Source organism: Chlorocebus sabaeus, chromosome 2, assembly GCF_047675955.1.
Source record: "Chlorocebus sabaeus isolate Y175 chromosome 2, mChlSab1.0.hap1, whole genome shotgun sequence".
Lineage (NCBI taxonomy): Eukaryota > Metazoa > Chordata > Mammalia > Primates > Cercopithecidae > Chlorocebus > Chlorocebus sabaeus.
In genome coordinates this window covers 50,067,249-50,090,595 of record NC_132905.1, presented here as the reverse complement: position 1 = coordinate 50,090,595, position 23,347 = coordinate 50,067,249, and the positions used below count along the sequence as shown (strand labels likewise).

Here is a 23,347-nt window from a genome sequence, read left to right as displayed (position 1 = left end):
AAGGAACAATTAGAATCGTTTGTGCCAAACCCCAGAGCTGAAACTGCAGGCCCTTTTAATATGAGTCCAATAAGGAAAGGTTTAGTGTAAATGAAGGTCAGCTGTCCAGAGGTCCCTGACCAAAGTTCTGTGTGAAAGCTCAACAGAGCTGGAGGGAGTTTTTTGCACCTGGCTATAGGCTAAATGCAAAACAGCCCTATGGTATGCAGTTGCTTCCAAATAACTAACTTATTTTCACAAGGATTTATAAAGCATAGGAAAATTAATAAATTAAACATAATGGCTCCAGTCCTGCCCCTAAGAATAGATTGTGCTACCAAGTTTTGGCAAAAGTAAGAAGAGACTTTAAAAGTATTAGGAAAAAAAAGAAGGAATAATTTATTAAAAGTTTCTATTTTTAAGTAAATATGTGGTAAAAATAAAGATGTTTCCAATTTGATTTCTAAAACTTTGACTCTTCAATGGCTTGGTTTCCATGCTTGGCATGGAAAGAAGAAAGGAAAGGAGAAAGAAAGAAGGAAGGAAGGAAGAATTGCAGGCAAGTAAGAATGAAAAAAGGTAAGGACAGGAAGAAGGAAGGAAGAAAGCAGAAGGAATAAATGATGAATATGCCCAAATGGCCACATGGAAACTTTAAAAATTATCCAATGCTGAGTAAAAATCAATGACAGCCAGTAAACAAGCACATAAGCACATTCCCCTAATGATCTGTCAAATAGGATGTTTTTAAATCACAGCAATATTTGTTATTTCTTCTGATGATTTTGACTCCTTTGTTTCTCTTGCTTTCTATTTGTTCCAAGCCTTAGAGTATAAGGCTAGTTACTAAAGAGATAGCACAAAGAGAAATCAAATTCAGTTACCTGTTGTTGCTGGTGTGGGGAGGGAAATGAGTAAAAACAGTTCCAAGCTCCTGTGGCTGGTTTTCATGAAAATGTATTTTCTTAAATCAATACCATTTCAGACTGGTCAGTTTTTGGACATCCTTTACCAAAGATAGATAGATGATAGATAGATAGATAGATAGATAGATAGATAGATAGATAGATAGATAAGAGGTCATTTTATTTTCCTTTATGACATAAATATGCTTAAACTCTAATGGTAAAAATATATATGAAGATCAAAATATATATTGTGCTTAATGATTAAATGGGTTACAGAAAAATATTTTTACATAGTAGACAGCATCTTAGTCTCAAACTCAGACTCTATTTAACAGAGTCTTGATAATTAGTTTCGGGGCTGGGCGCAGTGGCTCACACCTGTAATCCCAGCACTTTAAGAGGCCAAGGCAGGTGGATCAGCTGAGGTCAGGAGTTTGAGACCAGCCTGGCCAACATGGTGAAACCCCGTCTCTGCTAAAAATACAAAATTAGCCGTGCATGGTGGCACATGCCTGTCATCCCTGCTACTTGTGAGGCTGAGGCAGGAGAATCGCTTGAACCAGGAAGTAGATGTTACAGTGAGCCGAGATTGAGTCACTGCAGAGATTGAGTCACTGCAGCACTGCAGCCTGGGCAACAAGAGCGAAACTCCATCTCAAAAAAATAATATAATAATTAGTTTTGTACCCCTAGATAGTCAAGAGCAATCAGATTTTTCTTAACCTTTATTTTCTCCTTTGTCAAAGGAATCTAATAGCAGAGCTTGTTACCTTGAGATTAATAATTAAATAATAATTCATTAATAATTAAAAACAGTAAAATAATATTTGAAAACTGATTTTTTAAACATAAGATTTTTCTTTTCTTTTCCTTTTTTTTTTTTTTTTTTTTAAACTTGAGCACCAAGCTTGCTGTGCAATTTGACTTACGGAGTGCCGTGGGAAACCTGTTGGATATTTTCATGTATGTCCTTAAACATGTGACTGCTTTCCCTGTATGTGCTTGATTCTTGTCAGTCCTTCTCCTTGCTACTGAAAGCAGAGATTGCGAGCTGTGAGTTGGAATCATCCACTGGGTAAGAAAGGCAGTATCTGTCTTGTGGGCCTTATTGTTTGCAGGTCTGTGTGTGGTCCAGCCTAGAGGCTTCTCTTCAGAGATCTATGATTGGCGGTAAGAGAGAAGTGAGGGTGGCCAGGAGGGTCAAAACAATGAGGAGTTGCACAGATGACCCATAGACAGATCAGTGGTCATGGTGTCAGAATCTCCCTGCAGCAGCTTCCTCCATCACTGACTGACCAGGGTTACCCAACCCACTTGCCCCCTACGGGCTTATTTACATGATCTGATTTCCAAAGAAACTTTCTTTTCCAGATGTTGTGTGCTTTGCAAGGCTCAGCTCTGTGGGAGCTCTGCTTGGCAAAGTCTAATATACCCTCTCAACAGCCCCCAGTGTAGCTTAGGTAAACATGAACATGTAATTCTCAACTGTTTGGAAATTGGAGTTAGGATTTCCTACCCAGGAGCCCTGAAGACAAATTGGATTGGGTTATCTCGACTGGTTAAGTGTTCAGTGTTCAGTGTGACTGACCTCCCCTACATTTTCCAAACCAGCAGCCTACATGCGCACGAGGATGGTTTTTGCTAAAGAGACCCCAGTGATATGTTGGTGCAATTCAGGATTTCTCAGGGTAGCACATCACCAAATTGCCTGCACCAATACTGTTAAGATCTTACTGATTCTTCTAGCCAGAAGAGACTAAAAAAAGTGATCCAAGACTCACTCAAGCACGCTTCGTTTCTTGAGACATATAGTAACATGGTTGCTTTTAATTTTGAAATTTTAAGGATTAAATCTAAATTTGATCTTAGGTAAATATGTAAAATCAAGTCTAATAGGTTTTGGGAGGATGGAGTATAGTGAGATCTAATATTCATTGGATACCAATACCATATTTATTTCCCACTGTGCATGATCTTAGAAACTGTTTTAAAATGCAGCTGGACTAAGTGGAATGTTCAGGTCTTGATTTGTAGGTATATGATACCTTGATTATTTCTAGTTATTTTTAATATCTTATTGCCTGTGTGCATGCCTGCCTTCTACAGACACAAATCAAAAGCTTGCAAGATAGCAAAGCTTTTTTTTTTTTTTTTTTTTCTCTCAATAGAATTAGGACAAAGATCTGTACATGGTATAGACCTGAGGCTAGGCAAAGCCTTCCTCCACCTATCTCACCATCTTTGTCTTTGCTGTGTGTACAACCCAAACCTACCTTCTTTTAGTTCTTCAAGTATGCCATACTTGCATCAAGCAGAAGTTTTTTGTTGCTTCCCATGTCATCTTGACCACCTAGAGTGCTTGTCACCTCGTTGCCTCCTGCTTCTCCTGCAGTTATTATCTCAGGGAGGCCTTTCTTGACTCTCTGATGAGATACAAGTCCTCTGTTATAGGCTCTTATTGCAACAGTTCCTGTCTGTCACAGCTCTCATTAGAATTGCAGTTTTACTTTGCTTGAGTAATATATTGATTGTTGTCTACCACCCCCACTAGGTTGAAAGTTTCACGAAGGCAGAGTCTGTATCTAGTTTGGGTCTTCATTATACCACCAGAACTTCATAAAGTCACATAAAGTGAGCACTTAGTAAATATTTGTTAAGTGAATGATGGAATGAGTGAATAATTGAAGAAATAAAGGCATAATGGGAGGAGAGAACAAAAAAGAAGGCAGGCAAGCTACCAATGTGATGTGCTTACTGATTGATTAATTTCAAACCAGTTCATAACCATATGGTACAAGTTTGTTCATCTATTTGCTTGGAAAGAATAGATGGAAACAGAAGCTTGAAAAAAGAAATCATCAAGACTGTTTTCATTTGACGTATGTTAATTGAAGCAACCCCTTTCTCTTCAATAATTCCTCCATTGAGAAAGTTTGGTGATGGTATCCATGCACATCATTTTTTTTTTTTTTTTCACTGAAACTCACTGACACCTGGAAAGCAATGTAGTTTTGCAGATTTATTTAGCAAATAGAAAGCATCTTTAAAAGTCCTTCAAAAACACAACAGCAGGTTTTTGGTGTCAGTAATCATATGCCATATTTCAGGCTTTTAATTTCCTCGGGATGGTATTTCTTATGATCTGAAAGCTTTTTTTCCCTCCCCTGCATCAGATCTTATTTTAACATACTGATTGAGCCTCTTTATCTTACACTTCCTGCTGGGAAAATAGAAGCTAAAATGTGTGTAATGTCACATTTACTTTAAGGCATCACCAGATGAAATTGCAGGACCCACAGGCATGAACTGTGGTGTGCATGTGTGGGATTTCTTTTCCTACAACTCCAGATCTCCATTAGCAGCTCAAGCCAAACATTCAGACCCTTCAACATTATGTTTAATTGGATTCCAGTCTTTTTCTTTTTATTAAAAGCCTTTAGTTTGTAATTTTTTTCACTTCGTACTGAGGCTTTTACAAAAGAGCAACCTCTTTTTTCAAAACAAAGTTTTGATCCGATCATTTGCATCTGTTTTTTAGTAATTTTCATCTCAGATGTTTCAGAGTTTGAGCTATGCAGTTAATAGAATGACACCAAATTCCAACTGGCCTCTTACTCTTTGCGAGACCTCACTGTTTTTAAGGGTTTAAACCAGTGATTCTTAACTAGGAGTGATTTTACCTTTCAGGGGACATCTGGTCATGTCTGGAGATATTTTTGTTTGTCACATTAGGGGGTAAGGCACTACTCAAATCTTGTGGGTAGAGGCCAGGTGTCTTAGTCCATTTTGTGTTGCTACAAAGAATACCTGAGGCTGGGTAATTTATAAAGAAAAGAGGTGTGTATGGCTCACAAGAGGCAGGCTGTACAAGAGGCAGGGCACCAGCAAAGGCTCAGCCTCTGATGAGGGCTTTTGTGCTGAATCAAAACATGAAGAAGGTCACAGGGGAAACAGGCACATGCAAAGAAGGGAAAACCTGAAGGTGCCCTGACTTTCCAACAACCCACTCTCAAGGGAATGAATTCATTACCATCAAAACTCATCCAATCTCTCGAGAGTGAAAAGTCATTCACTGTTGTAGAGCACTATCAAGCCATTCATGAGAGATCAGTCCTAATAGCCCGAACACCTCCCAGCACGCCCCATTTTTCTACACTGCAGCACTGGGGGTAAAATTTCAATATGAACTTTACTGGGAACAAACAAAGCATATCAAAACTGTAGCACCAGGGATGCTCCTAAACAGCCTACAATGCACAGGACCGTACCCACATCAAAAAATTGTCTGCCCAGGAAAGGCAATATTGTCAAGGATGAAAACCTCTGGCTTAAACTCTGAACCTTAGGCTTCTACTCTGTAAAATTAAGGTGTAATTACATGCATCATAGCAATGTTGTAAACATGAGATAAAATAATGCATCCCACATTCGTAGTGTAGTCAGTAACTCATGAGCCATTGTTATGAATATAGTTGCGTCATGAAGCCCTTTATGATCTGGTCCTTAATTACCTTTCTAGATTTACCTTTTCCAATTTTCTCTTATATCCTCAGGACTCTCTTAAAACTTACCACTTGTTATCCATTTTATCTGGCTAACTTCCCACTCTTTACCCACATTAAAGTTGGATGTCTCCCTGAAACCAATAGATTAGTCTGAAACTAACCCAAAGACTCAGCTAATTTTCTGGTTTACCCCATTTCAGAGCTCAGTTCACATTGCACTGGAATCGTCTGTTTATTATTTGTCAGAGTGTGATCACCACACCTTGTGTTACAATTACCAATACTAAAATACCCTTTTATGGACTTTATTCAGGATCTACTGTATCAGTATCCCGGGGCATGGGGTCTGGAAACATGGGCATTTAGCTCCTGAATTCATTGTTAGCTATACTAAACTCATCGCTGTAGACCCTGAGTTTCAGAAGGGCTGGTATTAGGTCTTTTTTTTTTTTTTTTTTTTTGCATCCTTGGTGCTTAACATTGTGATTGGCACATAGTAGGTACTTCATAAATAATGGCACTATTTGAAAGGATAAATGAATAATAAACAAAAGCTTTTATTCTACTTTTGTCTCTTATTTTGAAAAGATAAAGGCCCATTGGTGTTAGCATTCAGAGGGGAGAAAATGCTACTCATTCTGTTCTTATATATTCTTATATACAAGCATGCTAAGGACAAAATATGCCTTTGTTTAGCAAAGTTTGAAAGTGGGAATCATTAGGCTGATCAAAGACCAAAGTCATGTTTTGTTTGGCTTGTACAAGCCCAGAGAGGTTTTTGTTTGTTTGTTTGTTTGTTTGTTTTTCTGTCTGTTGTGGTTTTTTCAAGTTTTTAATTGTTTTAAGTTTTGAATTAGTAGCCAATATTTTCATATAAAAATATGAAAATATTGCAGTTGGTATGTTGATGAGTGGGGCCTTATGGGGAAGAAAAAGGCACCTTGGTATTAGCATTCAGAATGGAAAACACTACTCGTTCTGTTTTGTTCTTGTAATTCTTATATACGAGCGACTTCTGTCGCTTAAAGAAGTCCTCGAATGTTTACACGATCAGAAATAATTTACCTTTACTATTTTTGCCTATTAATGTATGGTTTATAAATACAGATACTTAAAAGGGTTTTAGGAAGAAAGGTAAAGGAATAGAAGTCAGCTGGCTGTAAGACAAACCAGCCAAACTGGTGAGCTCATGTTCTGTTTTAGAGAGGATGCTGCTTCTCTGATCAGTACATGGTTGCTGGTTGAATGGGGAAAGGATGAATGAGATCTCAGCATTGCCAGATGTTTCTCTTTCTCAAAAGAAGTCAGAATTTGATTTTTTTTTTTTTTTTTTTTTTTTTTTTGAGACAGAGTCTTGCTCTGTCACCAGTGCTGTAGTGCAGTGGTGTGATCTCAGTTCACTGTGGCCTCCGCCTCCGGGGTCAAGCGATTCTCGTGCCTCAGCCTCCCATGTAGCTGAGACTACAGGCATGTACCACCATGCTTGGCTAATTTTTTGTATTTTTAGTAGAGACAGGGTTTCACCATGTTGGCTAGGCTGGTCTTGAACTCCTGATTTGAAGTGATCTGCCCACCTCAGCCTCCGAAAGTGCTGGGATTATAGGCATGAGCCATCATGCCCGGACTGAATTTGAATTTTTTATATGAAAATATTGGCCACTATTTCAAAACTTAAAACAATTAAAAACTTGGAAAAAAACCCACAACAGACAGAAAAAAAAAGCCTGTCTGGGCTTGTACTAGCCAAACAAAATAGGACTGTGGTCTTTTATCAGTCTAATGATTCCTGCTTTCAAAATTGCTAAACAAAGGCATATCTTATCCATAGCACACTTGTAAATAAGAATATATAGGAACAGAACAGAACGAGTAGCATTTTCTCCCCTCTGAATCTAATACCAATGGGCCTTTTTCTTCCCCACATAAGGCCCCACTCATCAACAAACCAACTGCAAAAACAGAAGTCAGGCAAAAGCAGTGCGTGTTGCTTCTATGTGAGCTGAAGTTTAATCACAGTGGTGTGTATAATGATAGCTCCACAGGTGTCCTTGTCTCTGGAAATCTTGGCTGTGACCCTGTAAGATATAACTCACAGTCCGCAATGAGAAACAGGGAATAAATCAGTTGGTCGATCTCTCTGTTTGATAAATCATGAGTGTGATGCTTTGGTAATTTAGATCAACATTAAACTCCGAGACTAAATTAAAGAAATCACCTTCAGCTTGAGTCTGCACCTAGATTAAGTAGTTGTGACTTTCTAATGAATGTGGCGAAGAGTTCTGAGAAGATTCAGAGAAGTCTCACTTTGTTAAGAAAATAGGGGGGATGGAAAGCAAAGGAGGAATTGAAACATTTGGGAAGAATTGAACAACCAAGGGGTTAGATGAAATGATCAAAGACAGTGTGGTATCCTGAGTGAGCAGAATACATGTATTTTCTTTAATGGGATGTAGTTTAAGCAGCATAAACTATTTCTTGTAGTAGGTAATTGAGATCCCCAAATTGGGGCAATTACTGTGAATTTAGTCAGTGTATCAATCAGCTATTGTTGCATAACGCCCCCCTAATCATCAGAGGCTTAAAGCTCCAATCATTTATTTTGACTCATGTGGCTGGTGCTGGCTGGGGTTGGCTGACCTAGTCTGGCCTTGCCTCAATAGCTCCGCCTCAAAACGTGTGTCCATCTGGGTTTGGCTCCTCACTGTGAGTTGTGCTCAGGTCTGATCCTCATGTGCTTGGTCTGGAACCTCAGGCTGAGGAGCAACCGCTGGCCAGAAGTTGCTCTTTATTTATCGTGTTGACAGAAGAGACATGCACAGTGGCACAAGTGCAGACCCAGCCTCTGCTTGGATCATGTCAGCTATCATCCCAGTGGGTACAGCAAACCTCAGGGTCAAACCGAAAGTCAGAATGTGAGGAGGTATACTCCACCTTCAGTGGGAGAAACCACAAAGCCACAAGGTAAAGATACAGAATACATGAAAGTGGTGGATAATTGCTGGGCAATAATTCAACTATTGCACTCTTATAATAGGACATCCATGGATGATTGTATGGGTTCTGAGGAAATGGCATTATCTAGTTGGATTACATAATGATAAAAGGTAATTAGGCAGTGCTAGGCAGATGCCAAAGGTTCACACAGAGACTTTTTCCTGGATATAATTTAAAGTCTTGATTGAGAATTGAAGAGGGAGATGGCTAGGTTTGCTGGCCTAGTGCTATCTGTTTTGCTTCTAAATGATTGTTGAGCATTTGAGTTAATGTTAATTTGGTCAAACTTCATCAAATGTTTGTATGCCAGTTGTGAGTCTTCTCCTAAAGGAATTATTGTCCCCCTATTTTCATTTGTTTTAAAAGCCTCATCACTAAACTTATGGTCAGCAGTATATTGTAGTTGGTACCTTGGTTGACATGAGTGGATTCCTGTCTTCAAGAAATAATATGGTAATAAGAGGATATAACGCACCCCTTACATGTAAACTACCTACATCCATACAAAATTGTCTTTCACTCTCTGATAAACCACAGGACATGTCCACGTCAATGGACATGTCCTGTGGTTTATCAGAGAGTGAAAGACAATTTTGTCCATGTCAATGGAGCATCCTAGGGAATTTGCAAGAGAACCTGGAGAAGTAGGGCTGCAATGTGAGAGTCACAATAGAAACTAGTCAATTGAATTTCACTCCATCTGCAGAGGACGGTCAGCAAGGAGTAAGAATTTGTCTTTATTTCTTCAACCCCATCCTAAACCCAGCAGAAAATATATTTCAGTCTCCAGAGAGGAGAAAAGAGGCCATGAGAAGGAAGATGGCGCATCAAGCCATACTTCCAGCTTGAAGCGTTCCATTCCCTTATCCTGCTTTCATGTGTATGAAGCAACCTTGGTGTTCTTGTTTATACACATGAGACTTACTCTCTAAGCATCCCCACTTCTGGATGCCCCAAGAAACTGAGAATCCACAGTCCAGCCTGTGGTGATCCTCCTAAAATCATGTCACCTGGTGAAGCTCTGCCTGTTTGATTATCTGACCTCCCAGATCTTCATCTTCATTTTGTTTCTCTTGGAGATATGCTTGATATTTCATGCTGTAGAGAAAATAGTAAAAAAAGTTTTAGTTAAATTGAAAGAGTATGAAGATAAATGGAAAAGTAAATGAGTAGCCTTGTAATTAACAAGGTAGTTAAATTATGTTTTAAATGAATTCTCATCTGCTGCCATCTGATTTCTTAAGACCTTCACAAAATTGGTCCATAGCCAATAACATTACTTGACTGGAAGTTTCAGAACACAGAGTGGCATATATCCCAAAAATGCAAATAATATGAAACTGAGTGTTAGACATCTCTTATTTAAAGAAAAACATCTCCTAACCCTCCGGCAACTCTAGAGAGGAGGAGATATCTAAATGAATAATCAATCAATTAAATTATCTCTTCCATCTTCTATTCAATGTGATCCAATCTTCCCCGTTTAGCTCAGCTTTACCCTTCAGCAGCCTGCCCTAGGGTCTTTCTTTGCACACATAATTATTATCAGGATACTTTTCCAAACAAAGTCTCATTTTCTCCCTGTGGAGGAATTCTGATGCCAGATGTTCAGAAAATTATTTGACCCTAATAAAGATTTATGTATTTTTTTCTAACCCTATTCATTATTGATTTCAGTTTATTCTGAACACTGAATTTTTAATGTATCAAAAGTGTGTTGTTACTTAGGTCAGCCTATGTGGTCACTCAGTCAATACATGAATTTCAATTAAATGCAATAAATATTCCCCATGTGTAAGGCACTGAGATCAAGCACTGGGCATATTAACTGTAAATTAGATTTAGTGCTTGCCCTCAAGAAGGTTACAGTCTAGTGGAGGACAAGCACCCTGGCACAACCACAGAAGAACCCCCTGCATTGGTAAAGAAGCACACCCACCTTTACAGTTGAGTCATTTCTCATGGGGGAAGGGATAATTTCCCCAATTTATTTATTATAAAAAATTTCAAACGTTAAGAAAAATTGAAAAAATAGTGCAATGAACAGATATGTTCCCTGCCTGGATTTAATAATCGAAATTTTCTGTATTTTTGTTTTCTTTTTCTATCTGTCTATCTATCTGTCTATCTATCTATCTATCTATCTATCTATCAGTTTACGATCTATCAATCTATCATCTATCTGTCTGATATAGTTTGGATATTTGTCCCCACCCAAATCTCACGTTGAATTGTAATCTCCAAAGCTGGAGAGCTGGAGGTGGGGCCTGGTGCGAGGTGTTTTGGTCATCGAGGTGGATCCCTTATGGCTTGGCGCTGTCTTCATGATAGAGAGTTCTTGTGAGATCTGGTCATTTAAAAGTGTGGCACTTCTTCCCCACTTTCTCTCTTGCTTGCTCCTGCTTTCTCCATGTGATGTGCACGCTCCTGCTTCACCTTCCACCATGAGTAAAAGCTCCCTGAGGCCTCCCCAGAGACCAAGTGATGTCGCTGCTATGCTTCCTATACAGCCTGCAGAACCATGAGCCAATTAAACCCCTTCTCTTTAGAAAGTACCCAATCTCAGGTATTTCTTTATTTCCATGCAAGAATGACCTAATACTCTATCTATCTATCTATCTATCTATCTCTCTATCTATCTATCTATGAAAGCAAATTGGAGAAATTATGACAATTCACCTCAAATTCTTCAACTTGCATCTCCTCAGAATACAGACATTCTGCTGCACAACCATAGTATCATTATAACACCCCCAAAATGGACAGAAATTACATATCATCTAATACTCAGCCATATTTGAATTCCCTCAATTAATCCTCCAACCTGTTACGACTCTTCACTGTTATTATTGTTATTTAAACCAATCATAGATTAAGCGCTAAATTTGTTTTTTATGTTCCTTTAGTTTCTATCAATATAGAACAGTGTCCTGCTTTGGTGAAGTACTGTATTTTGAATTTTTCTGATTATTTTCTTAAAGAGCTACATAACATTTTTAAGTCTTCTATTTCTTGTAAACTACAAGTTACATCTTGAGGTGTGATTAGATTCATGTTGAATATTTTTGGCTAGAAAAATTCATAAGTGAGGCCAGGCACAATGGCTCACACCTGTAATCTCAGCAGTTTGGGAGGCTGAGGCGGGTAGGTCACCTGAGTTCAGGAGTTCAAGACCAGCCTGGCCAACTCGGTGAAACCCTGTCTCTACTAAAAATACAAAAATTAGCTGAGCATGGTGGCGGGTGTCTATAATCCCAGCTACTCGGGAGGCTGAGGCAGGAGAATCACTGGAACCCAGGAGGCTGAGGTTGCAGTGAGCCAAGATCGTGCCATTGCACTCCAGCATGGGCAACAGAGCGAGACTCTGCCTTAAAAAAAAAAAAAAAATGCTGGGCACGGTGGCTCATGCCTGTAATCAGTCCCAGCATTTTGGGAGGCCGAGGCAGGCAGATCACCTGAGGTCAGGAGTTCGAGACCAGCCTGACCAACATGGAGAAACTCCATCTCTACTAAAAATACAAAAATTAGCCAGGCGTGGTGGCACATGCCTGTAATCCCAGCTATTTGGGAGGCTGAGACAGGAGAATTGCTTGAATCTGGGAGGCAGAAGTTGCAGTGAGCCAAGATCATGCCACTGCACTCCAGCCTGGGTGACAGAGTGAGACTCTGTCTCAAAAATAAAATAAAAAATAAAAATCATAGGTGATGCTTTGCATTTCATTCACATCAAGAGGTTCCCATTGTTATTAGTGGTGCCGTGTTTGGTCACCTGATTTTGATGATTGTTACAAAATTATCTCAATTACGAAGATACATTTTCTCCCTCCTTTTCAATTAGTAAGTAATCTATGAGTTGACACTGTCATCATTTCCTAGCTTGCTTACCCAAACCTAACGCTTGTATTATCCATTGATGAGCCTTATCTAAATCAATCCAGTAGGGTTAGCAAAATGGTGATTCTCTAATTCTATCATTCCTTCTACATAGATTAGCTAGTAGGCTCCTGTAAATGACTTTTCATTTTTTTAATATGCTTACAGAAAGAAGGTGTATTTGAGTAGGGCATGACCTAGAAATAGCAAATATCTAGCTACACATAAACATTAAAAACCTAAGAACAGGAAAGAAATTTAGAGAAACTACAGCATTTAGAGCTAGAGAGGACCTAAAACAACATATACTCCAAACTTTTCTTTAACAAGTGAAAAAAGTGAGGTCCAACTGTGTTGTTTACTTTTCTCTCATAACTAACTAGCTTGATGTAACAGATCTTTGAATAAAAGGAAACACATTATACATGAGTGCAATGAGGTCAAAGTACCAATATAATTACCACTGGTTTGTTGACAATATTGTTTGCTGCATTATAATTCTGTAGGATGATAGGAGATTGCTTATTCCAGCCTCAGTAAGTATTATTGCTCACATGAAATGTGTAGGGTGTAAGTTTTTATATTTTTCCTTCATTATGTGATTGCCAAGGCTTTATTTCTAATGCTAAGATATTTTCACTGGGTTTAAACTGAGCCGACTTATGTACCCTGGATCTTTCCTACTCTTGAAAACTGTCAGTAATGTCACAGTGTCTCCTAGCTGGAAATGCAGTAACCACATCACTCCCCCCAACTCCTGCTCCCTGATTTTTCCTTAGGGCGCAGTTTATTAATCCAAGTGAAAATATGAAAGCCTCCTATGATTAGGTTTAAGCCTAATATATGATCCTCCTTCCTGGAAGGGCACTTTGAGCTGGTCATTAGGGAATGGAGAGAACGGGTATCATTAGGGAATTTGTCTAGCAAGAGTAAGGCCAAGACTGGAAGGAAAATTGGATTTTATTTGCCAAAGCCAAGGGAATGTCCTAAATCAAAATGTCCCCAACCAGGAAGACCTAAGAAAATTGTCAAGAAGTAGAGTTTAGAATCAGGGGCATAGAGGGCAGGTGGGAGAATAGGCTGGGCGAAGACTGGAGATGGACAGTGCTACCAACAACTGGCTTTATGTTTTCCTTTATAAACACGTATTGAGCACCTACTGTGTGACAGCCTTGGTGCTATGTGTTTTGTGTGCATTACCTAATTGAAGCCTCACAACAGCCTAGAAGTCAGTACTTCTATTACCCTCATTTAGAGATGCAAGTCAATATATTGAATATCATATTCATATAAATCATATCAATATCATATGTATTGAATATCATATTGTATGCTGCAAGTCTAAAGAAAGAAAGACTGGAAGTGAAGAAGTCAAGGTTTCAGCCATGGATCCACGAAGACTTGACTTTGAAATAGTCACATGATCACTTGGCTATTAGTTTTATCACTTCTCTTATCTTGGTCCTGAAGATCTGAGCTGTGTTTTATGATAAAGAAAAATGTATAAGCTAGTTTTTGCTGTATAACAAAACCAACTTAGTCGCTTAAAACAGCAACCCTTTAATGTAGCTCATGATCTGGTATGGACTGGCTCAGCTGATCTCTACCTGGGCTCTATCATTCAATGGTTGTTAGCCAGTCCCTTAGCTTGCCACTGGATAACCCAGGATAGCATCAGCTTTACATTATGGTTTTGGCTGAGCGCAATGTTTCTCCTCTATTTGGCCTCTTCTCTCCAGCGGTACTCTGACTTATTCATATGGTACCTTAGTTCCTAAAACAGCAAGATGGCAAGCCCCAATCCTCTTTGCAGGCTTTTACTTTCATCATGTTTTCTAATGAGCCATTGGCCCAGGAAAGACATGGCCAGATTTAAGAGATAAGGGAGTACATCCCACTTGTTGGTGGAAAGATCTATGACACCAGATGGCAAAGATAAGAATGTAAGGGATGGGGATATTGTGGCCATTTTTATCATCTCCCATGGAAAGGAAATTCACTGGCTCTGAACAGTGCTAATAAAAAGTGTTACCGTACATCATAAAGAACATGAGGAGAGGCCTCTCCCATGCTTACGTTCATAGAATCCTTAATTGAAAAAAGTTTGAAAATACCGACTAGTTGGTGTCTAGAGCCCCTTCCAGCTTTAGTATCCTGTGACTAAGAAATATCACTTGTCCACCAAGTGATATCTAGAGAGTCTTCATCAATAATATGAGATGGAATCATGGGAACATGTGTTTGAACAAAACACCTTGTGGATCAGTTTCTCTGCTTCAAGGCGGAATGCTTACGCTTACAATTTGTGAGTGCTAACAACAAGTGAAGTTGAGTCTGTGAGCTGCTTGTCTCAAAATTAGATTCTGAAAATTTGCAACCACTGCTGCAGTCTTGGCTTGTAGTTTTACATTGAATTATTGGACTGAATTATTTCATTTTGTCCCAGCGTGCCTTATCAACTGAAAATATTGTCCCAGAGAGGGAGCAAAACAATATTTTGTAAAGAAATCATTCCTGCAGGGATGTAAAGACCAGTTAGTATCCCGAGTCTCTGACCCACTGTAGCAGACAGACACACAGGATGCTGAGAAGGATCCAGGACTCACTAAGCCGCTTAACTCAAAAGGAAATAGTAAGGTTTACACTGGTGACATGAAACTGAGTCTCCTTTGGGTCTGGAGTAGATTTTGGTTTGTGCTTATGAATGGTCTCTGCACAGATGAAATAATAGATATTTTAATGACTTCATATTTATAATTATATTAGCTTTGGGTCTAGGTTAGAAATTCTTCATTTCTCATGTCAAGAACTTGCATAACCATAAATGGTGATTAGTAGTGCTAGTTAAGCATGCTAGTTCATTTTCAAAATCTGTTCTGTTTTACACATATACATGCACAAAAGCAGAGTCATTCATTCACTCATTCATTCATTCATTTCATAGGAAGTTAAATGGCATGTGGTAGACTTCTGTTGTTTGTTTTTGTCACCCCAAATCTATTCACTTTTCTCCTGACAAATCCATTCTGACTTTCTTTTGGGGAACATACCCTTGCTCTCATTCTCACTACAGGTTCTTCAGATGGGATGGGTTCATGGGTGGGCATGTGACTCAGGCTTGGCCAATTCACATGACATATTCCCCTGGCCATGGTGATGCATCAGAGCGGCAAACTCTCCAGCCAAAGCCAATGACATGCAAAAGAACTTTCAGAGGCTGTTGAAACAGAGGCCATCTGCCCTTTCCTGCTGATTATGACTTGGAAGAGAGCCCTGGAGATCTTGGCCACTGATGTGGTTTGACTGTGTCTCCACCCAGATTTCATCTTGAATTGTAGCTCCCACAATTCCCACATGTCGTGAGAGGGGCCCAGTGGGAGGTAATTGAATGATGGGGGTTGGGTCTTTCCCATGCTCTTCTTGTGATGGTGAATAAGTCTCACGAGATCTCATGATTTTATAAAGGGGAGTTCCCTGCACAAGTTCTCTTTTTGCCTGTCACCATGTAAGACATGCCTTTTCCCTTCTGCCATGATTGTGAGGCCTCCTCAGCCACATGGAACTGTGAGTCCATTAAACCTCTTTCTTTTCTGAATTACCCAGTCTCGTGTATGTCTTTATTAGCAGTGTGTAAACAGACTAATACAGCCACTGTCTCTCTACCACATGGAGCTCCAGAATGAACCTGATGTATAGGAAATTAGGAAAAAGGGGAAGATATAGGATCCTTCTGACATTTTCTTCTAACCCCCACCCTGACCTTTTCAGATATAGGAATCTATATATTGTCTTTTATTTTCTTAAGACAGCTTGAGTTAAGTTTTCTGGAACTTGCTTCTGAACATTCTGTTACATCATTTTTAAACACTTGCCAATTATTTTTATCAGTTACTCATCAGGGAGTGAAATCAAACCAACTCCTGTAAAAAGAATGGAATTTCAACTATCCAGAGTCTCAAATCTAAAAATAGGTGGCTAACTCATGTCAGAAGTATGAACCCTCAGTTCCACTAAATCCTGGTCTTCATAAGTGGAAGCCCAAGAATCTCTATTTTAAAAAAAAAAAAAGAAAAAATTTTAAAAGCTTGCTAGTTTATGATGTAGCCTGCTTAGCACCTATTCATGGTCTGTGTCCCAGAGATATTTTGAATATCACATGTAAAGGGGAAGGGAAATAGGATTTATTTTTCACTTTCTGTGGGCCAAATATTTTTTGAAGTACTTTAGCATATTTTCATTTAAGATATTTAGGAGAAACTTTTGCATGCATTTCCTCAGTGTTCTAGGTATACTACTTTAGTTTACTGGTTGCTCAGTAGGGAGGAAAAAAAACAGCCCTGATCTCAAGGAGCTTATAGTCTATCACATCCAATAGAAATTTCTGCCCTTAAATGTTCCGTGTCTGTACTGTCCAGTACATTAACCATGGCTATTGGTATGAGAAATGTGGCTAGTGAGAAATGGATTTTTAAACTGTAATTAATTTTAATTTGAGTAGCCATATGTGACTTGTGGCTACCGTATTGAAATGTAAAGGAGGGTACATCTAGGTTATTTCTTCTTAAACTTGCATGTGCATATGAATCATCTATAGATCTTGTGAACCTATAGATCTGATTTAGTAGGATCTGGTGTTGGGGTGGTGGTTCCACATTTCTAACAAGCTCAGAGGTGGCTGATCCACGGACCACACTGAGTAGCAAAAATAATCATCAAAGTAAAAAAATTATAATAATTACAAAATATAGTAAGACCATAGTGGGGACAAGATGCTATAAGGGAGAATGGAAGGGGAAGGGTTTGCAACTAAATGTAAACTGGGAGGGGAATTACAAGAGGCCTCACTGGAGAGGCGGCCCTGGAGTTGGAGCCTGCAGGATGCAGATGAGCTAGTTAGGATACAGAGGTAAGGGAAGACAGTCCAACAGGGAGCAGCAATGGGTGTGAAGGCATCTTAACCACTTTTATGAAAAAATTTGTGAAATAGGCGAGTCATCAATAATAGAATTATCATTACATTTAGAAGCCCCTTACTTAGCCATTCTTCTCCTTGACCTCCCTGACAGGTTCAGGTAGGTGCCCCTCTGAGTCCCCATAACTCAAGGCATGTTTTCCCATAATCATTAACACCTTGAGTTGAAATGTGCCCTCTATCAGTCTCTGCTGCCCACTAAACTGTGAACCCTTAATGTCTTTTTATTCTCTGCTTCCTCACATGGTAGGCATTTTACACATATTTGTCGAACTATAGCCAAAAAGTGTGTGTGTGTGTGTGTGTGTGTGTGTGTGTGGTATGTGTGTTTCTGAGGTATCAAGGATAAAAGAAGTAGATATACTGCATATATAGATGTGTGCATTATTTTTCTCCTAAAGAGATGAGAAATATTTTTGGAGTTGAGCCAAGCCATTCGTGGCCTCTCCATTACTTTTAGTTTTATGGCAGAGGATTGCTCTGGTTTTGACAAGCACTAATTAATTCCATCTCTGGGGAATAATGGGAAATGCAGGCTTATGCTGTTTGGACCAAGGTTATCAGTTATATTGGTTTTAATGTTCTGCCCTGCTCTAGATATAAAACATGAAGCAAAATGCACAGTCACCTCCTCATTAGCTGTAAACAGTGTATTTCAGATTTGTCAAGCATACATATTTATTTTTACATCCAGGCATTTTTATTTATCTTCCTTGCAAGTCCATGAAGTTTTTGCCAATAAATTAGGAATGCACTAACTACTTCTGAAAACTATGGCACCCAGGAAATTTTATTGATCTCATAATTTACTGGATCTTTTGGTTAATTACAAGTTCTGTCTAGCTTAGTACACTTTTTGAGTCAGCTGCACATCATAAATATGTAACCTCAGTACTCACCCTCCCTACATTGTCGACAGCCTCCCATGAGGTCAAAGGTGTAATAGCTACAATACCCAGAGCCTCTAACGTGTTTAATTAAACTATTAATCTACTTTTATCTGTGACACTAGAAAGCCAGCTACATTGAATTTTCAAAGTTCTTCAATGCATTTGCTTATGGTAAATTTTTCCAAGCCATATCTTTAACAGTTTAGCACTGGCAACCCTTTTAAAGGCAATTTGAAAAATTGTGAATGTTGGAGGAATTACCATATCAGCTAATAAGAAAATGTGTCATTTACAATGATTCATGAATTTGAGTCTCAATGCAGTGTATGACTAAGGCACTTTATTAAAAAAAGAGAAGATTGAGGTCTGCTAAAGGTTTGAAAATTGTGGTAGATCAATCAGCAGCAGCCTCAGAAGTACTATTATTTTAAAATTGTATGAATGATCATTAGAACAGAAGTCATCTTTGTTACATAACCTGCAGGAACTTGCTGAGGACAAATGTAACCTCTTGTGGCAGTGATGACATTTCCCGTGATCAGGCTAGTTTTTGTATTCATTAACACAACGGAGCCTCAAAACTTCAGTCTTGAGAAACCTATGTATCCGTGAAGCTTTAATTAGGTTAACAAGGTACCCATGAGTCTATCTCCTTTTTTGTGTATCAATTGGCAGTAATCTACTACATATGTTATACAATGAAGGGAGTAATTTGCTGCTTTTCATTTTATTTCCTGTACTCACTCTTGAGCTTGTGGATATAGAATTATGTGAAAAATCCGGGTTCTATTTTTATTCACGTTAAGCTCATCTTACCTGTTTGTACAATTTTTTACCCTTTCTTTATTAAAGGAATCTGCATCTTATATGCCTCCATAAAAGCTGTAAAAATACGACACCACGACCTTCTAACTAAAGTACCTGGCTTTAATTTTAACAATGATTAAGAGTGATTTGAGTCATGCATTTGAACATTCCACTTAAAAGTCAATTTAGACAGGCAATGCCCATGTAAATATTGATTATAAACCCACTGTGTTTCTAGCAAGCTAGATTAATATCATGGGCTAAAATTCAAAAATCTATTTTTCTTTTCTACTTCATTAAATAGTATAACCAAAAACCACATCTATTTGCAGATTGGTCATATATCTTGCAAATGCTTGTGGGGCTAAAATTTAATTTACTCAACATATCTTCCCTCCCACCCTACCTCCAGTCAAAATAATCAAAACCAGAACTCTTGTTACATTTATGGGGCAGTTGAAGCTGTATATTCACTTTGTTTTATTGCACTTTAACTTTTTGCACTGTATCTGCTGTGAGTATTCCATGGATCTTGTGAAATGTGAGCAGCTTCCTTGAAAACAAGTCATTTCAATGGACATTTTTTGGCTTATGTTCAGTATTTTTCAGCCCATGTATCAGAGCCATAAGTTTATAATTTGAAATGCCGCAGACCTTACTTATTCATCATGATTAGATGTTTCTATGTGCTATTCTATTGAATGGCAAGCTCTAATACTGATAAATAAAGAGAGCCAGTTCCTGATATGGCAACACCACCACCACTTAGTGAAGAAAATAAATGCACTGGGTTCATCTCCTTGATGGGGATGCAGTCTAAGTCAAATTTTTGAATGATTACTAACTATTTGCATAATATAGCATATAAATTGATGACTTTGGGATATTTATATTATCCTAGTGCCTCAAGGTTAAAATTATTAGTGTGAAAAGATAATTACTAGCTGTGTTAAATGAAATGAGTTTCTAGAATGCATTTTTATGCGTTTTGTGAGTACAGAGCTATTAAAGGCTATAGTTTTGTTTTGGAGAATAAGTTGTCTTTTGGACTATTGTAGTAATCTCTTTGTAAATGTTTAATTTTTATCCTAGATAAGCAAGACCTTTTGGGCTCTCTTTCCTACTGTTCTGGGATAAAAGCATCTAGGAAATTTAGAGGGCAACTCCAGTGAGACTGTCTGGCTCACAAAAATGAATCAATGGTGGAAACTCGGGCATGCAGGGGTGAAGCAGGGTGGCGGTTTGTGTTAGGGGAGTGGCCTATCAGGTTTGACATCTGTGGCCATCACTTATGCAGCCTCCCCATGAAGGCAGGTCCAGATAGCTCTGCAGCAAAGCTGGGGCACCGTGCCTGCTCTCCCAGGTAGAGCCTTTGGTGACTACTGCTACTACCAGGAATAGCTGTGGATAGAGAAGAGAACACTGGCCACTGTGTGGCTGGCCAGAACCCCAGCCCAAACCTCAGTTTCATTGTTTTCTATGGTGCTTCAAACCCCACCCTCAGGAAAACCAACCAACCAACAAACCAACCAACCAAAAAACATCCTTAGGAGAAGGATCAGAACTAACAATACTGAACCTTTGAGATTTTCATTTTTACTTTATAAAAATGTATTTCAGCCGGGCATGGTGGCTCACGCCTGTAATCCCAGCACTTGGGGAGGCTGAGGCAGGTGGATCGTGAGTTCAAGAGATCAAGACCATCCTGGCCAACATGGTAAAACCCTGTCTCTACTAAAAATACAAAAATTAGCCGAGTATGGTGGTAGACACCTGTAATCCCAGCTACTCGGGAGGCTGAAGCAGGAGAATGGCTTGAACCCGGGAGGTGGAGGCTACGGTGAACCGAGATCATGCCACTGCACTCCAGCCTGGAAACAGAGCAAGACTCCATCTTAAAAAAAGAAAGAAATGTATTTCAACTTACTGCAAACTCTCAGCTACATATTTTGCCTGAGATTTACCTGGTTAGATAACTTGCCTGAGAACACACAAGTAGTAAATTATAGACCTAAGATTTGAAATTGATTTAGTGTGTAAACCAAAGTCCATATCTAAGCTGGGTGCAGTGGCTCACATTTTTAATCCCAGCAACTCAGGAGGCTGAAGTGGGAAGATCCTTTGAACCTAGGAGTTTGAGGCTACAGTGAGCAATGATGGTGCCACTGCCCTCCAGCCTGGACAACAGAGCAAGGCCCCATCTTTAAACAAATAAATAAATAAAATTCAAAAAGCCCATGCCTAGTTCACTATATAATGATCCTACTCATGGTAGGGAAACACCTTTCATGATTATCAGGGCATCCTTTATGAGCCTAACTGAGAGATAGAAAGGAAGGTATGGCAGGATGGGAGTGGAGTGGGCACAGTGGTGTGTTGGGAAACTGATAATCTAAAATAAGCAATAAAGCAAACAGCATGACAAGCTCTGATTTGGAGTGTTTTCCAATTTTCTATAACAGGAATATTCCCATCATGGCCAATTTCAAGTTTCCAAAGTGAGGTCATTGAATGTGGAGTTGAAACCAGATGCACAGGCCGGGTGCGGTGGCTCGTGCCTGTAATCCCAGCACTTTGGGAGGTCAAGGCGGGCGGATCACCCGAGGTCAGAAGTTCAAGACCAGCCTGGCCAGCATGGTGAAACCCCGTCTCTACTAAAAACACAAAAATTAGCCGGGCGTGGTGGCACATGTCTGTAGTCCTAGCTACTTGGGAGGCTGAGGCAGGAGAATGGCTTGAACCCAGGAGGTGGAGGTTGTAGTGAGCCGAGATCACATCACTGCACTCCAGCCTGGGTGACAGAGTGAGACTCCATCTGAAAAAAAAAAAAAAAGAGATGTACAAAATCAGCTCTGACAAACTGGCTTCCACACGCCACTGAACAGGGAGCACATATGTGGCCAAGGGAAAGAAGGGTGAGGGGTGGTCAGGGAAGGAGCGCCTTGCTCATAGCAGGCACGCCAGGCAAAGAACACTCAAGAACCCCAACTCCCTTTCCCTTACTTTGGCAGCTAGCTGCTTTGGTGGCCCCCATGAACTGCACCTCCCAAGGTTCATGCCCTGTGCAGTTTTCTCCCCTTGGGCTGAGCCTGTGACTTGCTTAAACCAACAGAATGTGGCAGAAGTGATGCTGTGTAGGTTCTGGAGCTCAGCCTTAAGACGGTGTAGCAACTTCTGATTTAGTACTCTCAGAGCTTTGAGCTGCCCTGTGAGAAGCTTACCTACCCTGCTACAACAGACCATGTGGAAAGACCACACAGAGGGACCGTGCAAAGAAGCAGAGGCCCTGACATCACATAGAGGAGAGTCGAGGAGTTCGTCCATTGGAGGAAAATTGGGGCTCCAGACAGATGAACCTCGGAGAGCCATCCCAGTGGAGGCACCGCACTTGGGAGCAAAGAGCCCACCTTGAGGATTCCGGCTGTGCATCATCTGAATTCCAGGCCTGCAGAAATGTGAGAAAATAAAATGTTGTTTTAAGCCACTACATTTTGGAACAATTTATTAAGCAGATATTGACAACTGAAATTATTCTTTTTTAACCAATGCAAGAATCTTATTTTTATTTAACTTATGATGTTTTACGGTCAGAGTGGAAAGGGAAGCCCTGCCCCTAAAGACACGGATGCACTGTGGAACCCATGGGGACAGGCAAGGTCAAGTCCTCCAAGTAACTGGCACCCTATTCCCTGCTCCCTGTGCCTTCCTCCTTGTCTCATACAAAAAGTGCATGAGAATATCATGGTTGATGGCTTTAGCATTGGATATCACCATTTCCCTTTGCAGTGACGGTGCTTCCAATTGACCAAAAGGGAAAAATGAGGTGGAGAGAAAAGAGTTCTCCACATGATTGTTCAATAAATAGAAATAAAGTATCAAGTCTGTAAGCCCAAGGTTCTTTCGAGTAGTATCATTCGTACCTCGTTGACAGTTTGGTGAGGATTTTACTGCTGCTTCCTTCTCCTCTCATCAACTAAACAAGAAACTATGAAGAAGAGAAAGGAAAGGGACTGTCCTGACAGAATACCCGACCTATATCATGACTTGTTGGAATATTGTGAAAGCACAAAATTGAGAGAAAAATAAAGTTATCCATTGTTTAAATGCTGAATTACACTGTTGTATAACCTTGATTGGCCACTACCTGTGAGCTGAGACGCTGGAGTTAACCATTGTGAATTCAGGAATCAGCAAACATCCAGAGGTGTGAAGCCTGCTGTAGGCCTCCAGTTCCCCCGAAAAACAGTATGTGGTTTTAATGATTTTATCAGAGGTGTTTTCAAGGTCAGTAAGTTTGTTGTTATTTTGGTCATGAGATTAGTGCGAACAAACCAGATATTGACATTTAAGTGACTAGGGAGATAAGATGAGTGATGATATCATAACAATAGAACGTATTGATGATTTCAGAGCAATAAA

At 39.6% G+C, this 23,347-nt stretch overlaps 1 protein-coding gene across 6 annotated transcripts in view; it reads left to right on the top strand.

The window, feature by feature from the left end:
- The window catches only part of MACROD2 (mono-ADP ribosylhydrolase 2), a 2,124,972-nt gene that overhangs the window by 1,726,366 nt on the left and 375,259 nt on the right, over positions 1–23,347 (top strand). Inside the window, exon 1 of one of the 6 annotated variants that reach the window (XM_073008411.1) lies at positions 15,528–15,823. The exons of the other annotated variants lie outside the window; for them this stretch is intronic. Coding sequence (XP_072864512.1) covers positions 15,791–15,823 — 33 coding nt within the window. The 5' untranslated portion in view covers positions 15,528–15,790. Of the gene's footprint in view, positions 1–15,527; positions 15,824–23,347 lie in introns of those variants that run through there. 6 annotated transcript variants of the gene reach the window in all.